This window comes from Ovis canadensis, chromosome 1 (genome assembly GCF_042477335.2).
Source record: "Ovis canadensis isolate MfBH-ARS-UI-01 breed Bighorn chromosome 1, ARS-UI_OviCan_v2, whole genome shotgun sequence".
NCBI lineage: Eukaryota > Metazoa > Chordata > Mammalia > Artiodactyla > Bovidae > Ovis > Ovis canadensis.
This window is the reverse complement of record NC_091245.1, coordinates 193,629,938-193,651,108: the sequence shown is the minus strand read 5'-3', so window position 1 is coordinate 193,651,108 and position 21,171 is coordinate 193,629,938. Positions and strand designations below refer to the sequence as shown.

Sequence of the window (21,171 nt, the reverse complement as noted above, 5' to 3'; positions counted from 1 at the left end):
AGGCTAGCTGCTATATTCCTCTTTAAGACTTCCATACTGAAAAAAAAAAAAAAAAAAAGACTTCCATACTGAGACATAAAGTGTGACAAACTGCACCGACCAAGGCTCTACTATAGCCAGTGGGTGACCAACCACTATGTCCTCTGTTTTCCAAGACTGAGGATACATGCCTTTACAATCCCTCACTGCCCCCATACCTAAGCTGTGGTGGGGGATATGGTGGAGACTGGAGAAGGACCCAAAGTAGGAATGCTGAGCACTGTTGGTTGAAGGGGTAGATGCGGAACCAGGCAGAGCTGTCAGGCTGTGGCTCTTTGTCACCAGGAGTGGGCTCTCATGCTTTCTGGCAAACTATGGGAAAAAAAAAAAGTGTCAGAATCAAGGATAGTGGCGCTCAGAGGAAGAGGACAGTATTATAGAAACACTGGCAGAAACTGGCCTTTGGCAGTAGGTTTAAACTGCAGCCAGGGCCTGTAGAGACAGCATAGGTACCCTCTACCACAGCACACAACTTTGAAAGCTCAAAGTCTTGGCAAACATCACGGCTTCTGCAGCTGGAATTCTAGGTGATCAGACCAGGAGTGCTTTATCGTGAAGGCAATACAGCAAAGGGCTTAAGTCTATGCACGAGGAGTCAGAATTCAGATACACTGGAGCTCAAAGCCAGGCCCAATTACAAGTTATTTAGTCCAAACTTTGGGCAAATGATTTACCTACTCTGTCCCTCAGTGGCCTCCTTTATAAAATGAGATTAATGTCTACTTTACAGAGTTGTGAGGATTAAACAAGATGACGCATGTATTGTGCATAGCACCATGACTGGCATGCAGAGAATATTCAATAGGTGGCAAGCAAGAATCAAAATTTTAAAACCAGGAGAGACAGGGGATCCCTCCACAAGAGAAAGAGGGCTTGTGATTCCATTCTAGCCAAGGCACTGATATTAGTGATGGGATGAGTGACCTAGAGAATGAAAAATAAGCAACAAAAAATAACAAAATTTCCTTGGAAAAAATGATCCTGCCTAACATTAGGCTGCAATACAGCTGATGCTCTGTCTACAGTCAGCTTGATTCACAATCATCCCTCTGCCATTTTCTCAAGCCTGCCCTTCAGGAGGTGCTTACTCAAACTAAAGATATTTTAAGGATTGGAAAAAAAAAAAGACAACTCCCTCCTCAAATAGACCTAAGCTTATTTATAAATAGGCTTTTCACTTCAACAGATACTTACTGGTACCTCCTCTTCTTTTCTAAGTTTTCTGTTTGTTTTTAATGAGAGCTTTTCAGCTCATAATTGCCTAAGTGAAGTAGTTTGCTACACAGGGTTACATCACGGTGAGGTCTAGGAGGCCAGAAGACAGACACAGATAATTCTCTGCCCCCTTTACCATAGAAGCATCGATCTGAGCCAGCAGGCGAGGGTTGTTCTGTTCCACTGCTTCCAGGCATTGGAGCATGGCTGTGACGTGGGCATCACTTAGCAGGAAAGCAGTATCTGGGGAGAGAAAACTACGGCAGTGACGGAGCCCCTTAGGGAGAACTTCAGCCTCCCTATATGGCCCTGGGAGAAGGTCAGGGAAGGAGAGAGGGAAAAGGCAAAGATAAGGAGAATCATATCACTGTGGATAAGAGACAGATAAAGTACAGAAGAGGCTAAGTCATGTGCAGTATAGCTAAGAGGCCATGACAAGAGGCTACAAAATCAGAAAGACCCAGATGTGATCTCTGGCTTTGGGTGACTCTGGCCAATCACCTGACCTCCTTTGAGCTCTGCTTCTCTGATTAGAAAATAGGGGTATTAATACCCAACTCTCAGAGTTACTGTTGAATGTGTATGTATAAAAAATAGATAACACTGACGAGAACATAGAAAACTCTCAGTAAATAGTATAAATTCTTTTATTAATGCTTTTTATTGTGCTAAAAGCCACATAATATAAAACTTACTATTTAACCATATCTAACTATACAGGCCAGTGGCACTAAGCACACTCACATTGTTGTACAACTCTCACCACCATCTCTCCCCTATCACTGTCCTAAATTGAAACTCTGTCCACATTAAGACACTCTAAGTCCCCATTCTCCCTTCCTACCCCCATAGTAGTTATTCTTATTGATCTGTGTGTATAAGAGTGGGGAAATACCTTAGCATAAAGCGTGACTGTGTTTTATATAAGATGTTAGAGAGAAGACTAGATACATATTTCTTATTAGAATCTCTGTGATACCAAGTAAAAGTATGAGACCCCTGGGTAAAAGTGGGTCTATAAAGAATAGTAAAGTGGAGGTGAATGAGGAAGTCCATGCAGCAGTCCTGGAGAGGTGACCTCTACCTACCTGTGTAGAATTTTCTGATGTACTGTCTGTCCCCCAGCAGAGGTCGGAGCTGGGCTGAGAGGCAGTGGCACTGCAGGCTGTGCTGCAGCCACAGCTCAGCCACGGCACGCTCACTCACGCCATCCGTGCCGCTCTGGCCGTTCTCATGCAAGTTGATAAACTGAGAGCAAAGAAGCATGAGTCAAAATATATATCCTGATCAATCCAGCAAAGTTGAGGCCTAATGGCATGAAAATTAAGCTGAGCAAGGTCAGAGGAGTTAATCAGAGGTATCTGCCCTCCAGCTAGCATCTAGATGTTGTAGAGGAAGGAGAAGGAGGGAAGAGATTAATGGCCCTGCTGCTGGTGTGGACCACTAGAAAGGGATTAAGCAGTCAAGACATAATATGCAGCTCCAGGAGAGGACAAAGCTGCTATATCTGTCTCTTTATGTTCTAACTCCAAAGAGGCATCTATTCTGGGATATTCAGAGGAAAAATGAACTTGACCCCCTGGGTTCTCTCCTAGAGTCTTCTATTTCAGGTATGCAGGTCCAGAAGCAACAGTGAGAACTGGACATGGAACAATGGACTGGTTCCAAATTAGGAAAGGAGTCCATCAAGGCTGTACACTGTCACCCTGCTTATTTAACTTATATGCAGAGTATGATGCCAGGCTGGATGAAGCGCAAGCTGGAATCAAGATTGCTGGGAAAAATATCAATAACCTTAGATATGCAGATGACACCACTCTTATGGCAGAAAGTGAAGAAGAACTAAAGAGCCTCTTGACGAAGGTGACAGAGGAGAAGAAGAAAGCTGACTTAAAACTCAACATTCAAAAAATGAATATCGTGGCATCCGGTCCCATCACTTCATGGCAAATAGATGGGGGAAACAGTAACAGACTATTTTCTTGGGCTCCAAAATCACTGTAGATGGTGACTGCAGCCATGAAATTAAAAGATGCTTGCTCCTTGGAAGAAAAGTTATGACCAACCTAAACAGCATATTAAAAAGCAGAGACATTGCTTTGCCAACAAAGGTCCATCTACTCAAAGCTGTGGTTTTTCCAGTAGTCACGTACGGATGTGAGATGGACTATAAAGAAAGCTGGGTGCCGAAGAATTGATGCTTTTGAACTGTGGTGTTGGAGAAGACTCTTGGACTGCAAGGAGATCCAACCAGTCAATCCTAAAGGAAATCAGTCCTGAATATTCTTTGAAAGGACTGATGCTGAAGCTGAAGTGCCAATACTTTGGCCACCTGATGCAAAGAACTGACTCACTGGAAAAGACCCTGATGCTGGAAAAGATTGAAGGCGGGAGGAGAAGGGGACAACAGAGGATGAGATGGTTGGATGGCACCACTGTCTCAATGGACATGAGTTTGAGCAAGCTCCAGGAGATGCTGAAGGACAGGGAAGCCTGTGTGCTATAGTCCATAGCGTCACAAAGAGTCAGACACAACTTAGTGACTGAACAACAACCACCAGAAAAGAAAAACCTGGGGTAAGAAATCTAGGAAAAATGCCCCCAAAGATTTTCCCAAAGAGAAACCACCTGAGCATCTCTTTCTGGCTCTCACCACAGCATTCTCTATTTGAAACATACTTCTATTGGCTATTTCTAAAAGCAAGGTTTCATAGCCTACCATCAGTGCAAAAAAAAACAAAAATATGTATGGATGGCACTTTCAGGTAGCTTCTAAGAGGAAATGATTCTAGCAACACATTTTGGAAAAGAAAGTTAGAAAGGGGTGTTTGGTGGGATAAATAAAGTGATAAGGACCAAAAAAAAAAAATCCATGTAAGAAAATCACTGTGCTCTGGTCTTTTCTCAGAAAAAATGGCCAGAGTGACCACCCTGTTATTTGGTTCTCTGATCATTTAAAAATAAGTTACTTTTCCAGACATCGCCTCAGCAATGAACCTGGCAGTAAGTGTGATATACATGAAACAAGACTGGTCATGAATCAGTAAGTACTGGAGATGGGTGATGGATATTTTGGGTTCATTTCACGAATCTAATTTTGACTACGCTTGAAAATTTCCACAACCAAAATTTCCACAATCATTTGGCAGTGATTGCTGTGGAACTGGTTTTGTAAGCCAAGTTACCTAACTTCCTGGAGTTCGGTCCCTGGCTGGGAATCAGGGCTACTATACTGAGCTGAAAGAACAGGAGAGTAGAGGGCTACAACGGAAGCTAAAGTTGTTGGGAATGTATTAGGTTCCATTTGACACTGGCCTCCAGGAACCTCACATTTTTTTGTATTTGGTATATCCTCTTCTTCTTAAGCAGTTACCACATATCAGTCCTACTTACCCCTAACCATTCAGAAAACTTCTTGCCATTTGCTCAGGATTCTGAAAAGCTTCATTCTGGTCCCATATTTGCAAATCTTTTGAAAATAACAAAACTTTATACCTCTTCCCTAGAGGAGGGAAAGTGGCCTAAAGCAAGGAGTGTGTAAGGCTTATCTTTTAAAGCATCCTCCTCTTAAATCAGTCTGACAGGAATAATTTCCTCTCCTTAGTTAATAGGAAACTTGCCATATGCCATCCCTCTAGCCTAGGAGACTCTGCATACAGAACATCAAACAACGAAGCCTTGTGGTTGCCTTTACTTCTTACCTTCTCCACATGAAGGGCTGAGTGGGGACTGAGCCAGCGAATGTCTTTCACAAACTGCCAGTAATCAGTCTGGCGGCAACACACCTGTTTCAGGAACACATAAGGCAAACAAATCATTACCATTTTGGACCACATCTAGTTCTCATATCCATATTCCAAGAGAGGAAAAAGAAAAGCCTAACCTTCCCTTGCCACAATAAAGGTTCTCAACAGCAATCAAAGGGAACACATACAGATAGTCACCCTTTTAAAGATCAATTGTTAAAAACTATTCTAACTGTTCTTTAAAGGAGGTAATATATGCATATGATACAGAAGGTTATACAGTTGACCCTTGAACAACACAGGTTTAAACTGTGTGGGTCCTCTACTATGTGGAATTTTTTCAATAAATATATTGGAAAAAATTTTTGAAGGTTTGTAACAATTTGAAAATAACTCATAGATGAACTGCATAGCTTGGAAATACTGAAAAAAATTAGGAAAGTTAGATATCTCATGAATGCACAAAATATATGTAGATGCTAGCCTATTTTATCATTTACTACTATAAAATCTATACACAACTGTTATGAAAAGTTAAAGTTTATGAAAACTTACACACACAAACACTTAGGGGCCACAGATGGTGCCATTTGCAGTCACGAGAAATGTAAACAAATATATAGAAGAACATCAAATCATAATTGCACAGTTAATTTTATGCAGTTATATACTACTATAATAATTTTGGCTTCCCTGGTGGCTCAGACAGTAAAGCGTCTGCCTGCAGTGCAGGAGACCCGGGTTTGATCCCTGGGTTGGGAAGATCCCCTGGAGAAGGAAATGGCAACCCACTCCAGTACTCTTGCCTGGAAAATTCCATGGACTGAGGAGCCTGGTAGGCTATAATCCATGGGATCGCAAAGAGTCGGACACAACTGAGCGACTTCAGTTCAGTTTATAATAATTTTGTAGCCACCTCCTGTTATTGTTGTGAGCTCAAATGTTGCAAGTGTCCACTCAAAATGCCATGTGACACTAATCATCTCTGTATGAGCTGTTCGGCTCTTCAGTAAAATACATACTGCAGTAAAAAGTGACCTCTCCCAGTTCTCATGTATTTTCCATTGTGTTCAATGTAATAGCAAAAATTCTGAATAACACTCTCAGACCCAGACGAAGTGCCACTAGCAATGTTGGGGGTGCTCCCAAGAAGCAGAGAAAAGTCATGGCATTATAAGAAAAAGTCGAATCTACACCATAGATTGAGGCCTGCAGGTGCAGTTACCTACCATTTCAAGATAAATGAATCCAGTATAAGGACTATGGTGAAAAAAGAAAAGGAAATTTGTGAAGCTGTTGCTGTAGCTACTCCAGCAGGCACAAAAATCTTGTACTATTTGAGAAATAACTTTAATCACATATTGAAAACTCAGCTTTTATGTGGGTACAGGATTGTTATAGGGAAGACATCCCTAAAGACTCTAATATGATTCAAGAAAAAGCAAAGTCATTATGTGACAACTGAAAGCAAAAAAGGTGGAGGATCTAAAGCTGGAGAATTTAATGCCAACAAAGGATGGTTTGAAATTTTTAGAAAGAGGTTTGGAGAAGCGGCTTCTGCTGACCAAGAAGCAGCAGACAAATTCACAGACACTGTTAAGAAAATAATTAAGGAGGAAAGAAAAAAAAAAGAAAAGAATTGAGGAGAAAAGATATCTGCTACTGGTGTTTAATGAAGATGAAAGTACCCTATTCTGGGGAAAGGGGAAGAAATGACACAAAGGACGCTTACTGGTAAGGAAGAAAAGCGAGTATGAGGATTTAGGACAGAAAGGGACAGGCTTACTCCTCTGTTCTGTGCAAATGCAGTCAGATTTATGATCAGGACTGCCCTTATCTACAGGGTAATAACTTACTTTCTTCTAAATGCTTTGATAATTTTTAAATAAAAACACACATGCTATTTACATATTCAGAAAAGAAATTAACAGGGACTTCCCTGGTGGTCCAATGGTTAAGACTCCATGATCCCAAAGCAGGGGGCACGTGTTTGATCCCTGGTCAGAGACTAAGATTCCACATACCGCAGAGTACAGCCAAATATATACATACACATACTCAAGAGGTCTTTTTTGTTATTATTGTTAGTTTTAAATTGGAACATCTATATGCCAACTACAGGTTTCTTCTTAACGGTGGAAAAGGGGGGATCTTTGTACTTATAGTCAGCTCAGAAATCTTGGGGGTTAAGCGTCTCCACATTTCCAAGCAGCAGAAAAGGGGTTATCAAATACACCGTGCCTTGTGGAAAGACTAAAAGGTAGTCCAGATGCAGGATGTCAAGGAAAATGAGATTCCTTTAAGAATAAGGTTATGATGTTATAGCTTCCTAAGGCCCTGAGTGATTAAAAAAAAACACAGTTCACATTCCATAACACATCCCTAGAAAAGCACAAAAGAGATATGCCCGGCATGAATCATTGTATCCCCTCCCCCTCCAAGGGCACAACACCCAGAATAGCTTCCTGATGACACAGCAGCTAGAAGCCTTTGAAAGCCTTAATCTTTAGAGAGGAAATGAGAGGGAAAAAACAAGTCCTTGACACAGACTTCAATTTTTAGATTTTTACAAGGCAGAACAAGAGCAGCGGCGAAAGTGGTATGGATCTTTTGTCTTTAATTCTTCTCACTTGAGCCTGTAGTTGCTAAATGTATGTGGATGATGGATTTGTCTGGTTTGCTCTGCTTCCACCGACTAACACTATTGCTATTTTGTAGATGACCATATACTTTAATAGTGTTCATTCTGGTGACCAAGTGCCTTCACAGATCTTATTACTTATTAATAACAATAATACTGTGTTGCATTTACCAAGCATCTTTCACTCAGGAATTTCACTTCACTATTTCATCATGACACATTTTCTCTTTCTGGCACAGATGGTAAAACTGTCTTGTGATTACAGTAAGATGATTACTCCAGATGATGATGTAAAATTAGTAACAGAGCCAAGAAAAGAACTTTTTTACTATCAAGATGCAAGTACGTGAACCACTAAATGATGGTGCCTCTAATCTGGTAGGTCCTTAGTCTGTATTGGGTTTTTATAAAACCTTTTGGTACAGTTCCCAACTCTGGCTTTGGGAGACTGAGGAGCTGGCAATGCCACAGACTAGTATTTTAAACATCAGGAGGAAGGGCAATCGTATGAGAGAAGATAAGTTTGTTTTGGGTCATGCTGTGCTTGGCCTGTAGGACAGCCAGCCAGATGATAATGTATAGCAGATAGGTAGTCTTGCGGATCTAAAATTCATCAGAGAGGTCTGAGCTGGGGATTGCTAGTGTACAGGTGATGGTTAAAACAATGCAAGTAAATGAGACTGTTTCAGGAAAATGTACAAAGTAAGATGAGATAAGGACGTAGGACTGGACTCTATTAAAAACTAAAGTAATGCTCAAAATTCTCCAAGCCAGGCTTCACAGTACATGAACCGTGAACTTCCAGATGTTCAAGCTGGATTCAGAAAAGGCAGAGGAACCAGGGATCAGATTGCCAAAATCCAATGGATCATCGAAAAAGCAAGAGAGTTCCAGAAAAACATCTACTTCCACTTTATTAACTATGCCAAAGCCTTTGACTGTGTGGATCACAATAAACTGTGGAAAATTCTGAAAGAGAGGGAATACCAGACCACCTGACCTACCTCCTGAGAAATCTGTATGCAGGTCAGGAAGCAACAGTTAGAACTGGACATGCAACAACAGACTGGTTCCAAATCGGGAAAGGAGTAAATCAAGGCTGTATATTGTTACCCTGCTTACTTAACTTCTATGCAGAGTACATCATGCGAAATGCTGGGGTGGATGAAGCAAAGCTGGAATCAGGATTGCAGGGAGAAATATCAATAACCTCAGATATGCAGATAACACCACCCTTATGGCAGAAAGCAAACAACTAAAAAGCCTCCTGATGATAGTGAAAGAGGAGAGTGAAAAAGTTGGCCTAAAACTCAACATTCAGAAAACTAAGATCATGGCATCCAGTCCCATCAGTTCATGGCAAAAAAGATGGGAAAACAATGGAAACAGTGACAGACTTTTATTTTGGGGGGCTCCAAAATCACTGAAGATGGTGACTGCAGCCATGAAATTAAAAGATGCTTGCTCCTTGGAAGGAAAGCTGTGACAAACCTAGACAGCATATTAAAAAGTAGAGACATTACTTTGCTAACAAAGGTCCATCTAGTCAAAGCTATGCTTTTCCCAGTAGTCATGTATGGATGTGAGAGTTAGACTAAAAAGAAAGCTGAGTGCCGAAGAATTGATGCTTTTGAACTGTGGTGTTGGAGAAGACTCTTGAGTCTCTTGGATTGCAAGGAGATCCAACCAGTCAATCCTAAAGGAAATGAGTCCTGAATATTCACTGGAAGGACTGATGCTGAAGCTGAAACTCCAATACTTAGGCCACGTGATGCAAAGAACTGACTCACTGAAAAAGACCCTGATGCTAGAAAAGATTGAAGGTGGGAGAAGGGGACCACAGAGAATGAGATGGCTGGATGGCATCACTGACTCGATGGATGTGAGTTTGACTAAGCTCTGGGAGTTGATGATGGACAGGGAAACCAGTCCATGGGGTCACAAAAAGTTGGACACGACTGAGCAACTGAACTGAACTGAACGTCTGAGAGGAAGAAATTCCAGGGAAAGAAACTACGAAAGAGTGGTCGTAGGGGTAGAAGGAGGTCTCTATGAGACTGAGGATAATAATGCAACATGAGTCAAGGTCTGATGATGTTCAACAGTGAAGAACACAAGACAGTGTTCAGAGGGAAGATGTGCACTGGATTTGGTAACACGAACTTACTTAAACTTCAGTAGCAAGAACAGCAGTGGTAAGGGCAGAAGCAAGATTGTGGTGGGTTAAATTATTTGTTCTATAAATTCCGATGTTCGTATTTTTTTTCACAGGACAACATGTAACTTGAAACTTAAAAAAAAATGAAAGGAACATTTATTAATTACTTCCTATGTACCATGAACTGTGTTAGGCCAATTTGTATGCTGTTTCATTTAATCTTTCTATCAAACATTATGACATAAATAATATTATCATTATTTCGACAGATGAGAAAAAGCTCAAAAAAGATAACATCACCTAATAGTTAAGACTGACAGACAACTTATTACACTTTCTAAAGCTTTATCTCATTTAATCCTCACAACAACCCTATGAGATACATACCAGTGTAACCACCTCATTTTACAAATGAGGAAACAGAAGTACTAATAGTCATGTAACTTACTCAGTACCACACAGTGGTGAAACTGAGATTAAAATAAGAGCAGTCTGACTCAGAGATCCATAATTATTACTACTGTCATTTTTTCCCCAAGGACCTGAGCAATGTCAATCCAGATTCTGTCTGATTCTGAAGATGTCTGTCTCCTATACAATGTCGCATCCAAACTCCTTGAGTGAGATTTTAATAATGATGACCATTGAGAAGAATTCAGTTCTTTAAAGGATAAAAATTGTCCTCAGATCTTCAAAATTCTTTAGAAAGAGGGCCTCACTTTCAGAACTTACTCTGAATAAAGAGAATCTAACCTAAGCCAACTTTTCCAGTGAATTCTGAAAAAACTCAACAAGAAAACTGGTTTAAAGAGTTTGTTTAGAGGTAATACACACTATTTTGGAAGGGAAGGTAGCACATTAAATCCTATCAACTATGAATATCTTAATACCAATTCATTTTTTCCCAGTGTGACTGCTAGCTGAGAATAACCTCTGATTAAAAAAGAAAGACAAGCCGAGCTCAGAAAAAGGTTTCAGGAAAGAAAACTAGGCCCTGACTAGGGAAGAGCATGAGTGTTTGGGAACACAAATTATGCACATATATAAGAGGTTTGATTTTTAAAAAGTGGAAGATCTGATCCAATGACCCACTTGACAGTTCTACCCAGAACCAAACCTTATTTAAAACACTGGAAATGAAGTAACTGCTATTGAGAATTGAAGCAGAAACCACTGAGATTTAACTCATTTTTAATACTCAAAGCTTATTAGAGTGTTTGAGGATATAAGGAAAAGAAGCTCAACATCAACAAAGTTTATACAGAAAAAAATGTAAGCTATAACCAAAAACTATCATTCATAAGCATCAACCAGTTATCTACCAAATTATGTTCAAAGGATAGTCTAAAAATGACAATATCTTGTAAATATTTCTCAGATATATCCTAGGATACTCTTGAGAGGAAAACCTTAATGATTCATCACAACATTGTCCTTCTCCTCCTCATTATCATCATATTACAGTCCTGCTCTCAAGGACTCTCAACATGTGCAGTTGCCTTCATTTTCTCTCTGCCAACAATTTACTGCAAATGTTTCTTTCCAACAAGCGATCTGGCCAACCTGGCAAAAAAAGAAAAGAAGCAGTACACATACCTGGTCATGGATGAGCCCATGATAGAGGATGCTCTGCATGTCTCTGCAAAGCCGCTCCAGGCCACCATACTTGGACCAGACATTGGGGCTGTTGGCTGACACTAAACCCTCCACAGTAGTCTTCAAATTACCCAGCAACTGCCAGTGCTCCCTCCTGCAAGGCCAATGGTTATACCAATGGTTAGTTTCTTTGTTGTACTTGACCATACCATGTCAAAGAAAGTCTAAGACAAGCAGCCTCCTGTCCCGCATCCTAACATTCTCTCCCCTATTAATTTTTCACTTGGGCGTAAGACCCAATTCTGAGAGGACTGAAGCTATAAAGAACACTAAGATTTTAAAATGTTTAAAAAAGCCCTGATATTTACATAGCATATTGTTCTTTGTAAGGTGATCTTCATCTACTATCATTTTATCCTCACATAAGTAGCCCATAACCCTGTGTTTCTTGGCTTGTGAGCCATTAAGATCCATTTCTGGGCTTCCCCAGTGGCTCAGTTGGTAAAGATCCATTTCTGGGCAATGACATTATGTGAGGACTACATAAAGAGATGAAGGGCATTTGCTGAAAACCAGAAACCTTTGGCTGAACAAAAAAGCCAAAAAACAACTTTTTATTAAACTGTATTTTCAGTACTAAGTATATATATCTGTACACAAATACTATAGATAAGAATAAAAATTGCCCATGATTTTTTAAGCTAAAATTGAGGCCAAAATGTCCTAAGCTAGCACTAAGCCACTTAGGACACGTCCCCAGGTCAATCAACTATTGGCTCATTCTCCTGGATCATCTGGAGCACTTCAGCGGAAAAGTCTAAAAACTGCTGCCCTAGATGATGTTCAAGGTTCCTCCCAAATTCCCAGCATTTTCTCAATACAGCTTCCTAACCAATAAAAATTCAAAACCAGCTGCAATTGAATAAAAAGAATTGGATGCACAGAATCAAATGGATAAGGAAAACATGAGGAGATGAGGTATCAAACTCCTCCTCTTGGGCCCCCGACTGCTATGCTGTACACTCTGCCTAGCTTTTTCATATCCTGTTAGAACGCTGCTCTTTCCTCTTCAAGGACAGTCCTGGGGATGGTTATAGTTTCTTCAAGGGACTTTTACCGTAACCAGTTTAGCATCATTTAAATAGCTGCAAGGGTAGGAGGGTTCTGAATTGAAATCCTTTCTAACTCCATCAGTGTTCAAAACTAACCTCTCCTACATTTTGCACACTTTCTAAGCCATTTTTGAAAAGTGGATGAATAGAGTAACGGCAGACAAATAAAATAAAATAAATGAAGCTAGGTCTAGTACAGGAGTATTATCTAAAAAGGAAAAGCAAGATGGCTCTCACTCTGATCTTCTACTCTAGAGCCCTTGAGATCAAGAATTTATTCAAATGGGGAGACACCAGGTTTTTTTAACCTTTTGTCATTAAACATTTGAGTCACCAGGCTCCCGTGTTCTATTTCTCCCCGCATCGAGTTTTACTAAGATATATTAGTACTCAGATATAATGTAACATTATATTAGTTTAAGGCATACAACATAATGATTTGATATATGTATATACTGTGAAATGATTACCACAAGAAGTTCAGTGAACATCTATCGCCTCACACAGTTATAACTTTTGTTCCTTGTGATGAGAACATTTAAGATCTACTCTTTTAGCAACTTTCAAATATATTACCACAATACAGCACTGTTAACTATAGTCACTATGCTCTATATTCAGTTCAGTTCAGTTCAGTTCAGTCGCTCAGGCGTGTCCGACTCTTTGTGACCCCATGAATCGCAGCACGCCAGGCCTCCCTGTCCATCACCATCTCCCGGAGTTTACTCAGACTCACGTCCATCGAGTCCGTGATGCCATCCAGCCATCTCATCCTAGGTCGTCCCCTTCTCCTCCTGCCCCCAATCCCTCCCAGCATCAGAGTCTTTTCCAATGAGTCAACTCTTCGCATGAGGTGGCCAAAGTACTGGAGCTTCAGCTTTAGCATCATTCCTACCAAAGAAATCCCAGGGTTGATCTCCTTCAGAATGCTCTACATTATGCCCCTAAAACTGACTTATAACTTTGTACCTTTGGACCATTTCACCCATTTTCCCCACCCCCTCATCCCTTGCCTCTGGTAATCAATCTGTTCTCTGTTTCTATGGGTTTCGGGGATTTCACATATAAGTGAGATAATACTTATTTGCCATTCTCTGTCTGATTTATTTCACTTAGCATAATGTCCACTCCTCATGCTGTTAAAGATGGCTAGATTTCCTTCTTTATGGCTGAATAATATTCCCGTGTGTGTGTGTGTGTGTGTGTGTGTGTGTGTGTGGCATTTTCTTTATCAATTCATCTATCAGTGGACACTTAGGTTGGTTCCATGTCTTGGCTATTTTAAATAATACTGCAATGAAAATGGGGATGCAGATATCTTTAAGAAATAGTGATTTTGTTTCCTTGGGATATATATATATATATATACTCAGAAGGAGAACTGCTGGATCATATGCCAGTTCTACCTTTAATATCCTGAGGGATTTCCATACTGTTTTTCAAAGTGGTTGCCCCAGTCTACAATCCCACCAACAACCCCCTAGGGTCTCTTTTTCTCCACATCCTCACCAACACTTGTTGTCTCTTGACTTTTAAATGCTAGCCCTTCTAACAGGTGTGAAATGACACTCTGGTTTTGATTTGCATTTCCCTCATGACTGGTCGTGTGGAGCACTTTCTCACGTACCTGTTGGCCATTCCCCTGTTCTATTTCTAAACCAGTCCTGAAAGATATTTCAAGGTAACCAAGATGCACACAGGACTGAGGTGGTCATTAAAAGGCCATTTATTGTTGTACTGTAAGAAACTGCCATCACAGAGGCCAAGTGACTGCCAACTTTTGCTTCAGTGATTCTCCATCTCCTATGCTTCCTCAGGGTTAATCTGGCCTGTTCTGACTGACACAATTCCAATAGGTTACAATCAAGTTATGCAGGCCTGAGAGCCAGTCTGGTTCCTCAAGTGACTCTGCATATCTGTGTTCTGACTCATTCTATATTGATCTTACTAGTTTAACCATCAAAGATCATCACAAATCCTGCATGTAGACAGTAAGTACCCTAAATCCTAGGGCTTTGATCCCAAAATTTTACAAAGAGCACTGAAACTCTAGAACCCTTGAGCATTCGGATTTATTAACAATTTCTGGATGAACTAAAGAACTTTTCTTCCCCAACATGAATTGTCCCTGAGATACCAAAGCTACAGAAGAAGAATGAAGCTCTTACCCTAAGATATACCAAATCATCTATATTTGGTACATGCTCATATAGAAATAAAAGTAAACTTAAAAAATTTTATTTATATAATCAGTCTCTTCAGTGTCTTTGCCTTTTTTAGGATCCTTTTTCCTAATAATATTGTTTTCATTTTCAGAGAGTTAAAATACTAAATTCAACTGAAGCCCATACATAGTGGCTGGATTAATCCATTCATATTTGAATCTTAGATGTCAATAGATCACCATAAGAAGTAAAATATTCCTCCTCATCGTTGACCCAGATTGTTAGCAACTGAGGTCAGTCTTTCCTAAACTAAACCTGTTTGGTAATAATTATTTGAATGGTATCCTGCAGTCACATGTAACCTCATCTGGGCACAAGCAAGGACTAGATTAGGCTCAAAGCAGTCCTTTGTAGAGCCACTTCTGTAAGTATACAGAGTGCTCTTCTTTTTTTTTAATATTTATTTATTTGGCTGCATCGGGTCTTAGTTGCAGCGTGCAGGGCTTAGTTGCCCCAAGGCATGAGGAATCTTAGTTCCCCGAGTCTCCTGCATTGCAAGGGGGATTCTTAACCACTGGACCACCAGGAAAGTCCCACAAAGTGCTCTTCTTTAATCACCATAAATTAAAAGCAAGTCTTTCTAAGCATCTCACCCTATGTCAAGGAAGAACTAGGCCCAAGTGGCAAGGGACAGTATAATCCATCTCTACTTGAATTATTTTTATCAACAAACAGCAAAGCCAATTGCAGAATAAAGTTCTATCTATTTTCTTTTCAGAGGATTTTGACTACATTCTTTGAAAAGGAACAGGAATTACTTAAGCAACTCAAATAAGGATACCCAAGAAAAACAGTTTCCCTAAATGCCAACTTAGTCTTAAGCATGCCAAATCCAATTAAAAGTGACACTCAGGTTAAAACAGTAAAGTTATAAGTAAATGCTATTTTTCAAAGAAGTGTTATACCATATATCAATATAAAACTAATCACTAACAATAAGTGAAATCAACAGTAAATAGTGAGTACTGTGCAACTGTAAAATGAGATTCAGTGCAGGAAATATATACTGGTATATCTTCTACATTCAGTGCTCTATTTAGTGGTAAAAAGAAACAGCTTCAACTTATTAGCATATCCCATCTACAGCATGCGAGTTGTCTGGATTGGAATGTGGTATCTACTTGAGACCAGAGTTGAAGGTTAGGCTATCCCAAGTCAGATAATGATCTGATCCCTGAAATGTGAGGAGAGGTATGTGACATCCATGTGTGGAACACCATGAAACCAGTAAAACATTTTATTAGGAAGAGTTTCCAAAGCTAATGAAAGTATGTAAAAGTATAAAAAGCAGAATGTAAAATTATACTTGTGATCTCAACATACATATACTAAGAGAAATAGTGATATGTTAATAGTGTTTACTTTTGGTTACATAAGGGGAATGTAGAGAAGAGAGGAGCTATTTCCGCCTTCTGTCAGGCTAGCAATTAATGAAAGGTCAATAATATGTACCAAGTTTGCAAACAAGAAGCTGGAAAGGACCATAAAGGATTTTTAAAATACTTAAGTATCAAAGGTGCCTTATGCTGACAGACTGTGGTCAGGCAAGCACCTAGGACTTTTAATGCCAGAAAGCATTTCCTGGAAAGAAGCAATGGATTCATTCTTAAAGCAAGGAAAAACATAATTAGGGAAATAAGTATCGTAACACTGCTGCTGCTGCTGCTGCTGCTGCTAAGTCGCTTCAGTCGTGTCCGACTCTGTGCGACCCCAAAGATGGCAGCCCACCAGGCTCCACCGTCCCTGGGATTCTCCAGGCAAGAACACTGGAGTGGGTTGCCATTTCCTTCTCCGTAACACTGAGGTAGCAAGAAATTACAATGTTTAGTTTGCAGTTAACTTTCTTCTTATCTGGCTCTATATTTTCTGTTTTTAATTATTATTATTATTTTTTAATTTTCTATGCTTTTATTTTTACAACAATAAATCTACTTTTTCAGGCAAAGTTATTACTACTTTTTTTTCTGTTAAGAAATATACATGAGACACAGGACAAAGTCCCTAACAAGTGTTCTCTAAATAGTGTGTGAATAAATATCTAGGCAGTAGAAATGAGACAGATCAATTAGTTCATATTATCTACAAATGGCTATTTTAAAATGATTTTCATCTAAAATTTCCTTATATAGTTTCAAATTCCATATAGTTGCTTACATCCATCTAAAAAATGAATCTACCTTGTGATAACATATTTCAGGAGGAATTTTACCATCTTGATGATACAGAGACATGAGGACTAAATGATGGTATAGTTAGAGAATTTTCAGCTATTTCAACAATGTTTTCAGAGTTTTGATTAATAGACCAATGTCAGCCTGGAGATTGTATTTCCAGTGACAAGCCATTACAATATTGTAATTATCCTGCAATTAAATAAATAAATAAAATTTAAAATGTCTATCATAGATTCTTCTTTCTCAAAGTTTATTTAAATAATTAGAATGAAGACTTAGATACCTTGTGTTCATAGAAGATACAGAATTGAGAGATATATATGAAAACATTGGACCCATCAAATCACTATGGGATAAGACCAACACAATGAAGTTTAATAGTCACACACACACAATGAAAAGTAAGATATGCAAGTATGTAGTCTTGCATTTTGGTTAATAATATCAACTAGAAGTATACATCTTAAGATTATCTCTTTTTTAAAAACTGAGCTCTGTACTAATAAAAATTAAAAACTGATATTTATTAATAAACATATATGTTATACAGTCATTTATAAAAGTAAATATTCAAAAGAGAAAAGTACTCTAATCATGATAGTCACTTAATGAAATACCATGCATCATTAAAATGAAACTTACAAAGAGAGTTTCCAGTAACATGGGAAGATGCTTGCTACTGCTAAGTCGCTTCAGTCATGTCTGACTCTGTGCATAGACGGCAGCTCACTAGGCTCCTCCACCCATGGGATTTTCCAGGCAAGAGTACTGGAGTGGGGTGCCACTGCCTTCTCCGGGTGTTTTTAATTATATAGTATTTAACTTGTAGAGTATGTAGTTAAAAATTTATATGATGCTTTTTAAATAAATAATATGCTTATAGAAAAAAGACACTTGACTTTATTATACAGCTCTCAGCTCTAAGGCACTTAGGAGAACCTAACCACTGGTAGTCCCATCCCTTTAGTGGCTGATAGCAGAATCTCAAAGTCTAGGAGGGAAGCTCAATGTCTAGGAATCCTAATGTCTAGGACGCAAGCTGTGTAACTTTATACCTACTCAACAAATGCTTTATTAATCATACTACATTTTAATGACATCAAATTTCTGTAATTTTAACAATGAGTAGATTTAACAGAAGGAAGGAAAATCCCTTATGTCAGAAACCTAACCACCAATGATATGGAAACTCCTTAGTTCAAAAATTCTCCATCCTGCTCAGTACTTCTCAATTTGAAGACAGTCTCTACCACACCCTATTGCAAACATGCTAACCTCATGCCTACTCCCATGACTTTATTCATGGAGACCTTTCCACTTGGAATGATTCTCCTCTTGTCCCAATTAGGGATTAAGGTTCAGCTCTAGTTCACTCTTTTCCCAAGAAGTTCTAAATAATCTGACCTGTTGCAAATTTTTTGTTAGAAACTCCACAATATATGCTGGCACTGTATCATTCCTCCTAATATTAATCCTTAAAAAAATTATTTACTGGTATATGGTTGATTTCCTTAAGGAAAAGGACCATGTTTTTTCTATTTCTTTTCTATTTTCTATTTTAATACGCAGAGAGAAAATGTCTTCAGTGGAAAGAGAATAAGCTTCATGGTCAGGCCAGCCTGAAGGTGAATCCTAGCTCCGCACAAACCAGCTGTGCAAGTCACTAAACTCCTTAAGTTTCAGTTCCCTTATCTGTAAAACAGATAGAACAGCTGATTAACAAAGGATAATCTACAGAAAGTACCACCATCAAGCAGATAATAGTAGTATTACTTTGCTTTTCCTTTGAACTTTCATTGCATAAATCTAATGTTAATGTTCAGCTGCTAAGTGTTGTCCAACTTTTTGCGACCCCCATGGACTGAAGCATGCCAGGCTTCTCTGTCCTTCACTATCTCCCGGAGTTTGCTCAAACTCATATCCATTGAGTTGGTGATGCCATCCAACCATCTCATCCTCTGTTGTCCCCTTCTCCTCCTGCCTTCAACCTTTCCCAGCATCAGGCTCTTTTCCAGTGAGTCAGCTCTTTGCATCAGGTGGCCAAAGTATTGGAGTTTCAGCTTCAACATCAGTCCTTCCAATGAATATTCAGGACTGATTTCCTTTAGGATTGACTGGTTGGATCTCCTTGCAGTCCAAGGGACTCTCAAGAGTCTTCTCTAACACCACAGTTCAAAAGCATCAATTCTTCGGCACTCAGCTTTCTTTATAGTCCAACTCTCACATTAATATGTGACTAATGGAAAAAACCATAGCTTTGACTAGATGGACCTTTGTTGGCAAAGTAATGTCTCTGCTTTTTAATATGCTGTCTAGGTTTGTCACAGCTTTTCTTCCAAGGAGCAAGCATCTTCTAATTTCATGGCTGTAGTCACCATCTTCAGTGATTTTGGAGCCCCCTAAAATAAAGTCTCTCACTGTTTCCATTGTTCCTCCATCTATTTGCCACGATAAGCCTTCTTAGCATAAATCTCATAAACCCAAGTTTTTTAATCAGAAGGGGTACCTAGTACAAAGCTTTCTTACCCATTCTGCTTCAGAGAAAATTCTGGGATTGGACAGTTTGTAACATAATTAGGACTAGTTACAGTGCTCAATGTCCAGAGAACACCTTAACTGCCTTTAAACCAGGGCCAAATCTCTTAGTACAGATTCCAATGCCCTGTTTATGTTCATGGTGCTCTCACTGAAGCAGGATAGCCAGAAAGACTTCCTCAATATTGGATGATCTTGTATACAAGAGACTCAAATCTGCTTACTGAACAGAATGAAAGACAACAGAGTTCATTTGGTGAGACGCATAAGAAAGCCGAACTCATTACCCTACAGTTACATCTTAGGTTGTCTGAGTAGAAGAGTGCTTCACAAGTAAGATACACCAGTGCATACACCAGCACTCCAAGAGCAAAGGCAAAGGAGGAAAGATACTGCCTCAGTCACCTCAGTTTTAGGGAGTTTTAAAGTAAAAGATAACCATCATTAGAGTGAAAACTGGTGCTTCCAAGGTGGCATTAGTGGTAAAGAATCCACCTGCCAACTCGAGAGACGAAAGAGAGACTCTCTCTCTTGACCCCTGGATCAAGAAGATTCCCTGGAGTAGGAAAAGGCACTCTACTCCAGCATTCTTGCCTGAAAAATTCCATGGGCAGAGGAGCCTGGTGGGCTACAGTTCATGGGGTTGCAAAGAGTAAACACGACTGAGCATGAGCATGAGAACTAAAACTGAACTATTTCAAAAATTGCTAAGGAAAGAAAACAGCAGGAGAACATTATAAAAATCAATTTTAAAAAGTGACAGAATTAAGACTCGAGATGAGATAAAAATAAGTATCAATGGAATAAACGCAACCATTTCAAATAAAACAGCCAATCAAACAAAAAAGTAGGAGGAAACTATATTAATATCTAGGTTGAATTCAAGGCAAGAATATTTAAAAAGACAAAGAAGGAATAACAAAGATACAGCTCTCATTCGTTCTTATGGGTCTAATAACATGGCCTCAAAACATATCAAGCAAAACAACACGCACAAAAAAGAAAAACTGCAGAAAAGAAAAACGGAAACAGAAAAGAAAAAACAACGGTAATGGGAGATGATGAAAACTAAAAGTAAAATATAATTAGAAGAGCTGAATAATCTACGATTAATAAAGTTGTTCTATTACATCTGGAAAACTACATCCTGAGGAACACTTTTTAAAAGGACATCCAGAACAGTCACAGAAACTGGCCTTGTACTAAGGCACACACAAAAAAGTCAACAGATTCTCAAAAGTAGATGTAGTATAACTATATTCTTTGACTAGAAAACAATAAAACATTGAACAAATAACAAAAGTAGAACAAAGAGGGGGGGGACCCTCGGAAAATTTAAAACTCTCAAAGGACTCTCTAGGAGGTTAGGAGGCAAAAATAAAATAATCTTGAAGTGACTGAAGAGGTGAAGGTGGTGAAGAGGAATGGCATTATGACTCTTACTGCTTTCTTCTCAAAAGTATCTTATGATAAAAATTTTCTCTCCTCCTAATCAACTGTAGGTTATACTACAAGTGAGCCTGATCCAGAGGAACTAAAAACATGTAAGTGTGCTGCAGTTCATTCCTGAAAAAACGCAGATTTAAATCCACAGCAGCGTTGTTCAACTGAACTTTCTGTGATGCTGAAAATGTTCTCTATCTCTACTGTCCAGTATGGTAGCCACTAGCCACTGTGGCCATTAAGCACTTGAAGTCTGTGCAGTGTGACTAAAAAGCCAAAATTTTAAA

The 21,171-nt window shown here is 39.2% G+C and overlaps 1 protein-coding gene across 3 annotated transcripts in view; it reads right to left on the bottom strand.

Moving 5' to 3' along the window:
• The window catches only part of RUBCN (rubicon autophagy regulator), a 52,279-nt gene that overhangs the window by 25,748 nt on the left and 5,360 nt on the right, over positions 1-21,171 (bottom strand). For all 3 annotated transcript variants that reach the window (XM_069556534.1, XM_069556554.1, XM_069556544.1), the window contains exons 2-6: positions 11,396-11,549; positions 4,956-5,039; positions 2,343-2,502; positions 1,391-1,497; positions 198-351 (exon numbers count right to left, since the gene is read on the bottom strand). In XM_069556534.1, coding sequence (XP_069412635.1) covers positions 198-351; positions 1,391-1,497; positions 2,343-2,502; positions 4,956-5,039; positions 11,396-11,549 — 659 coding nt within the window. The remainder of the gene's footprint in view (positions 1-197; positions 352-1,390; positions 1,498-2,342; positions 2,503-4,955; positions 5,040-11,395; positions 11,550-21,171) is intronic.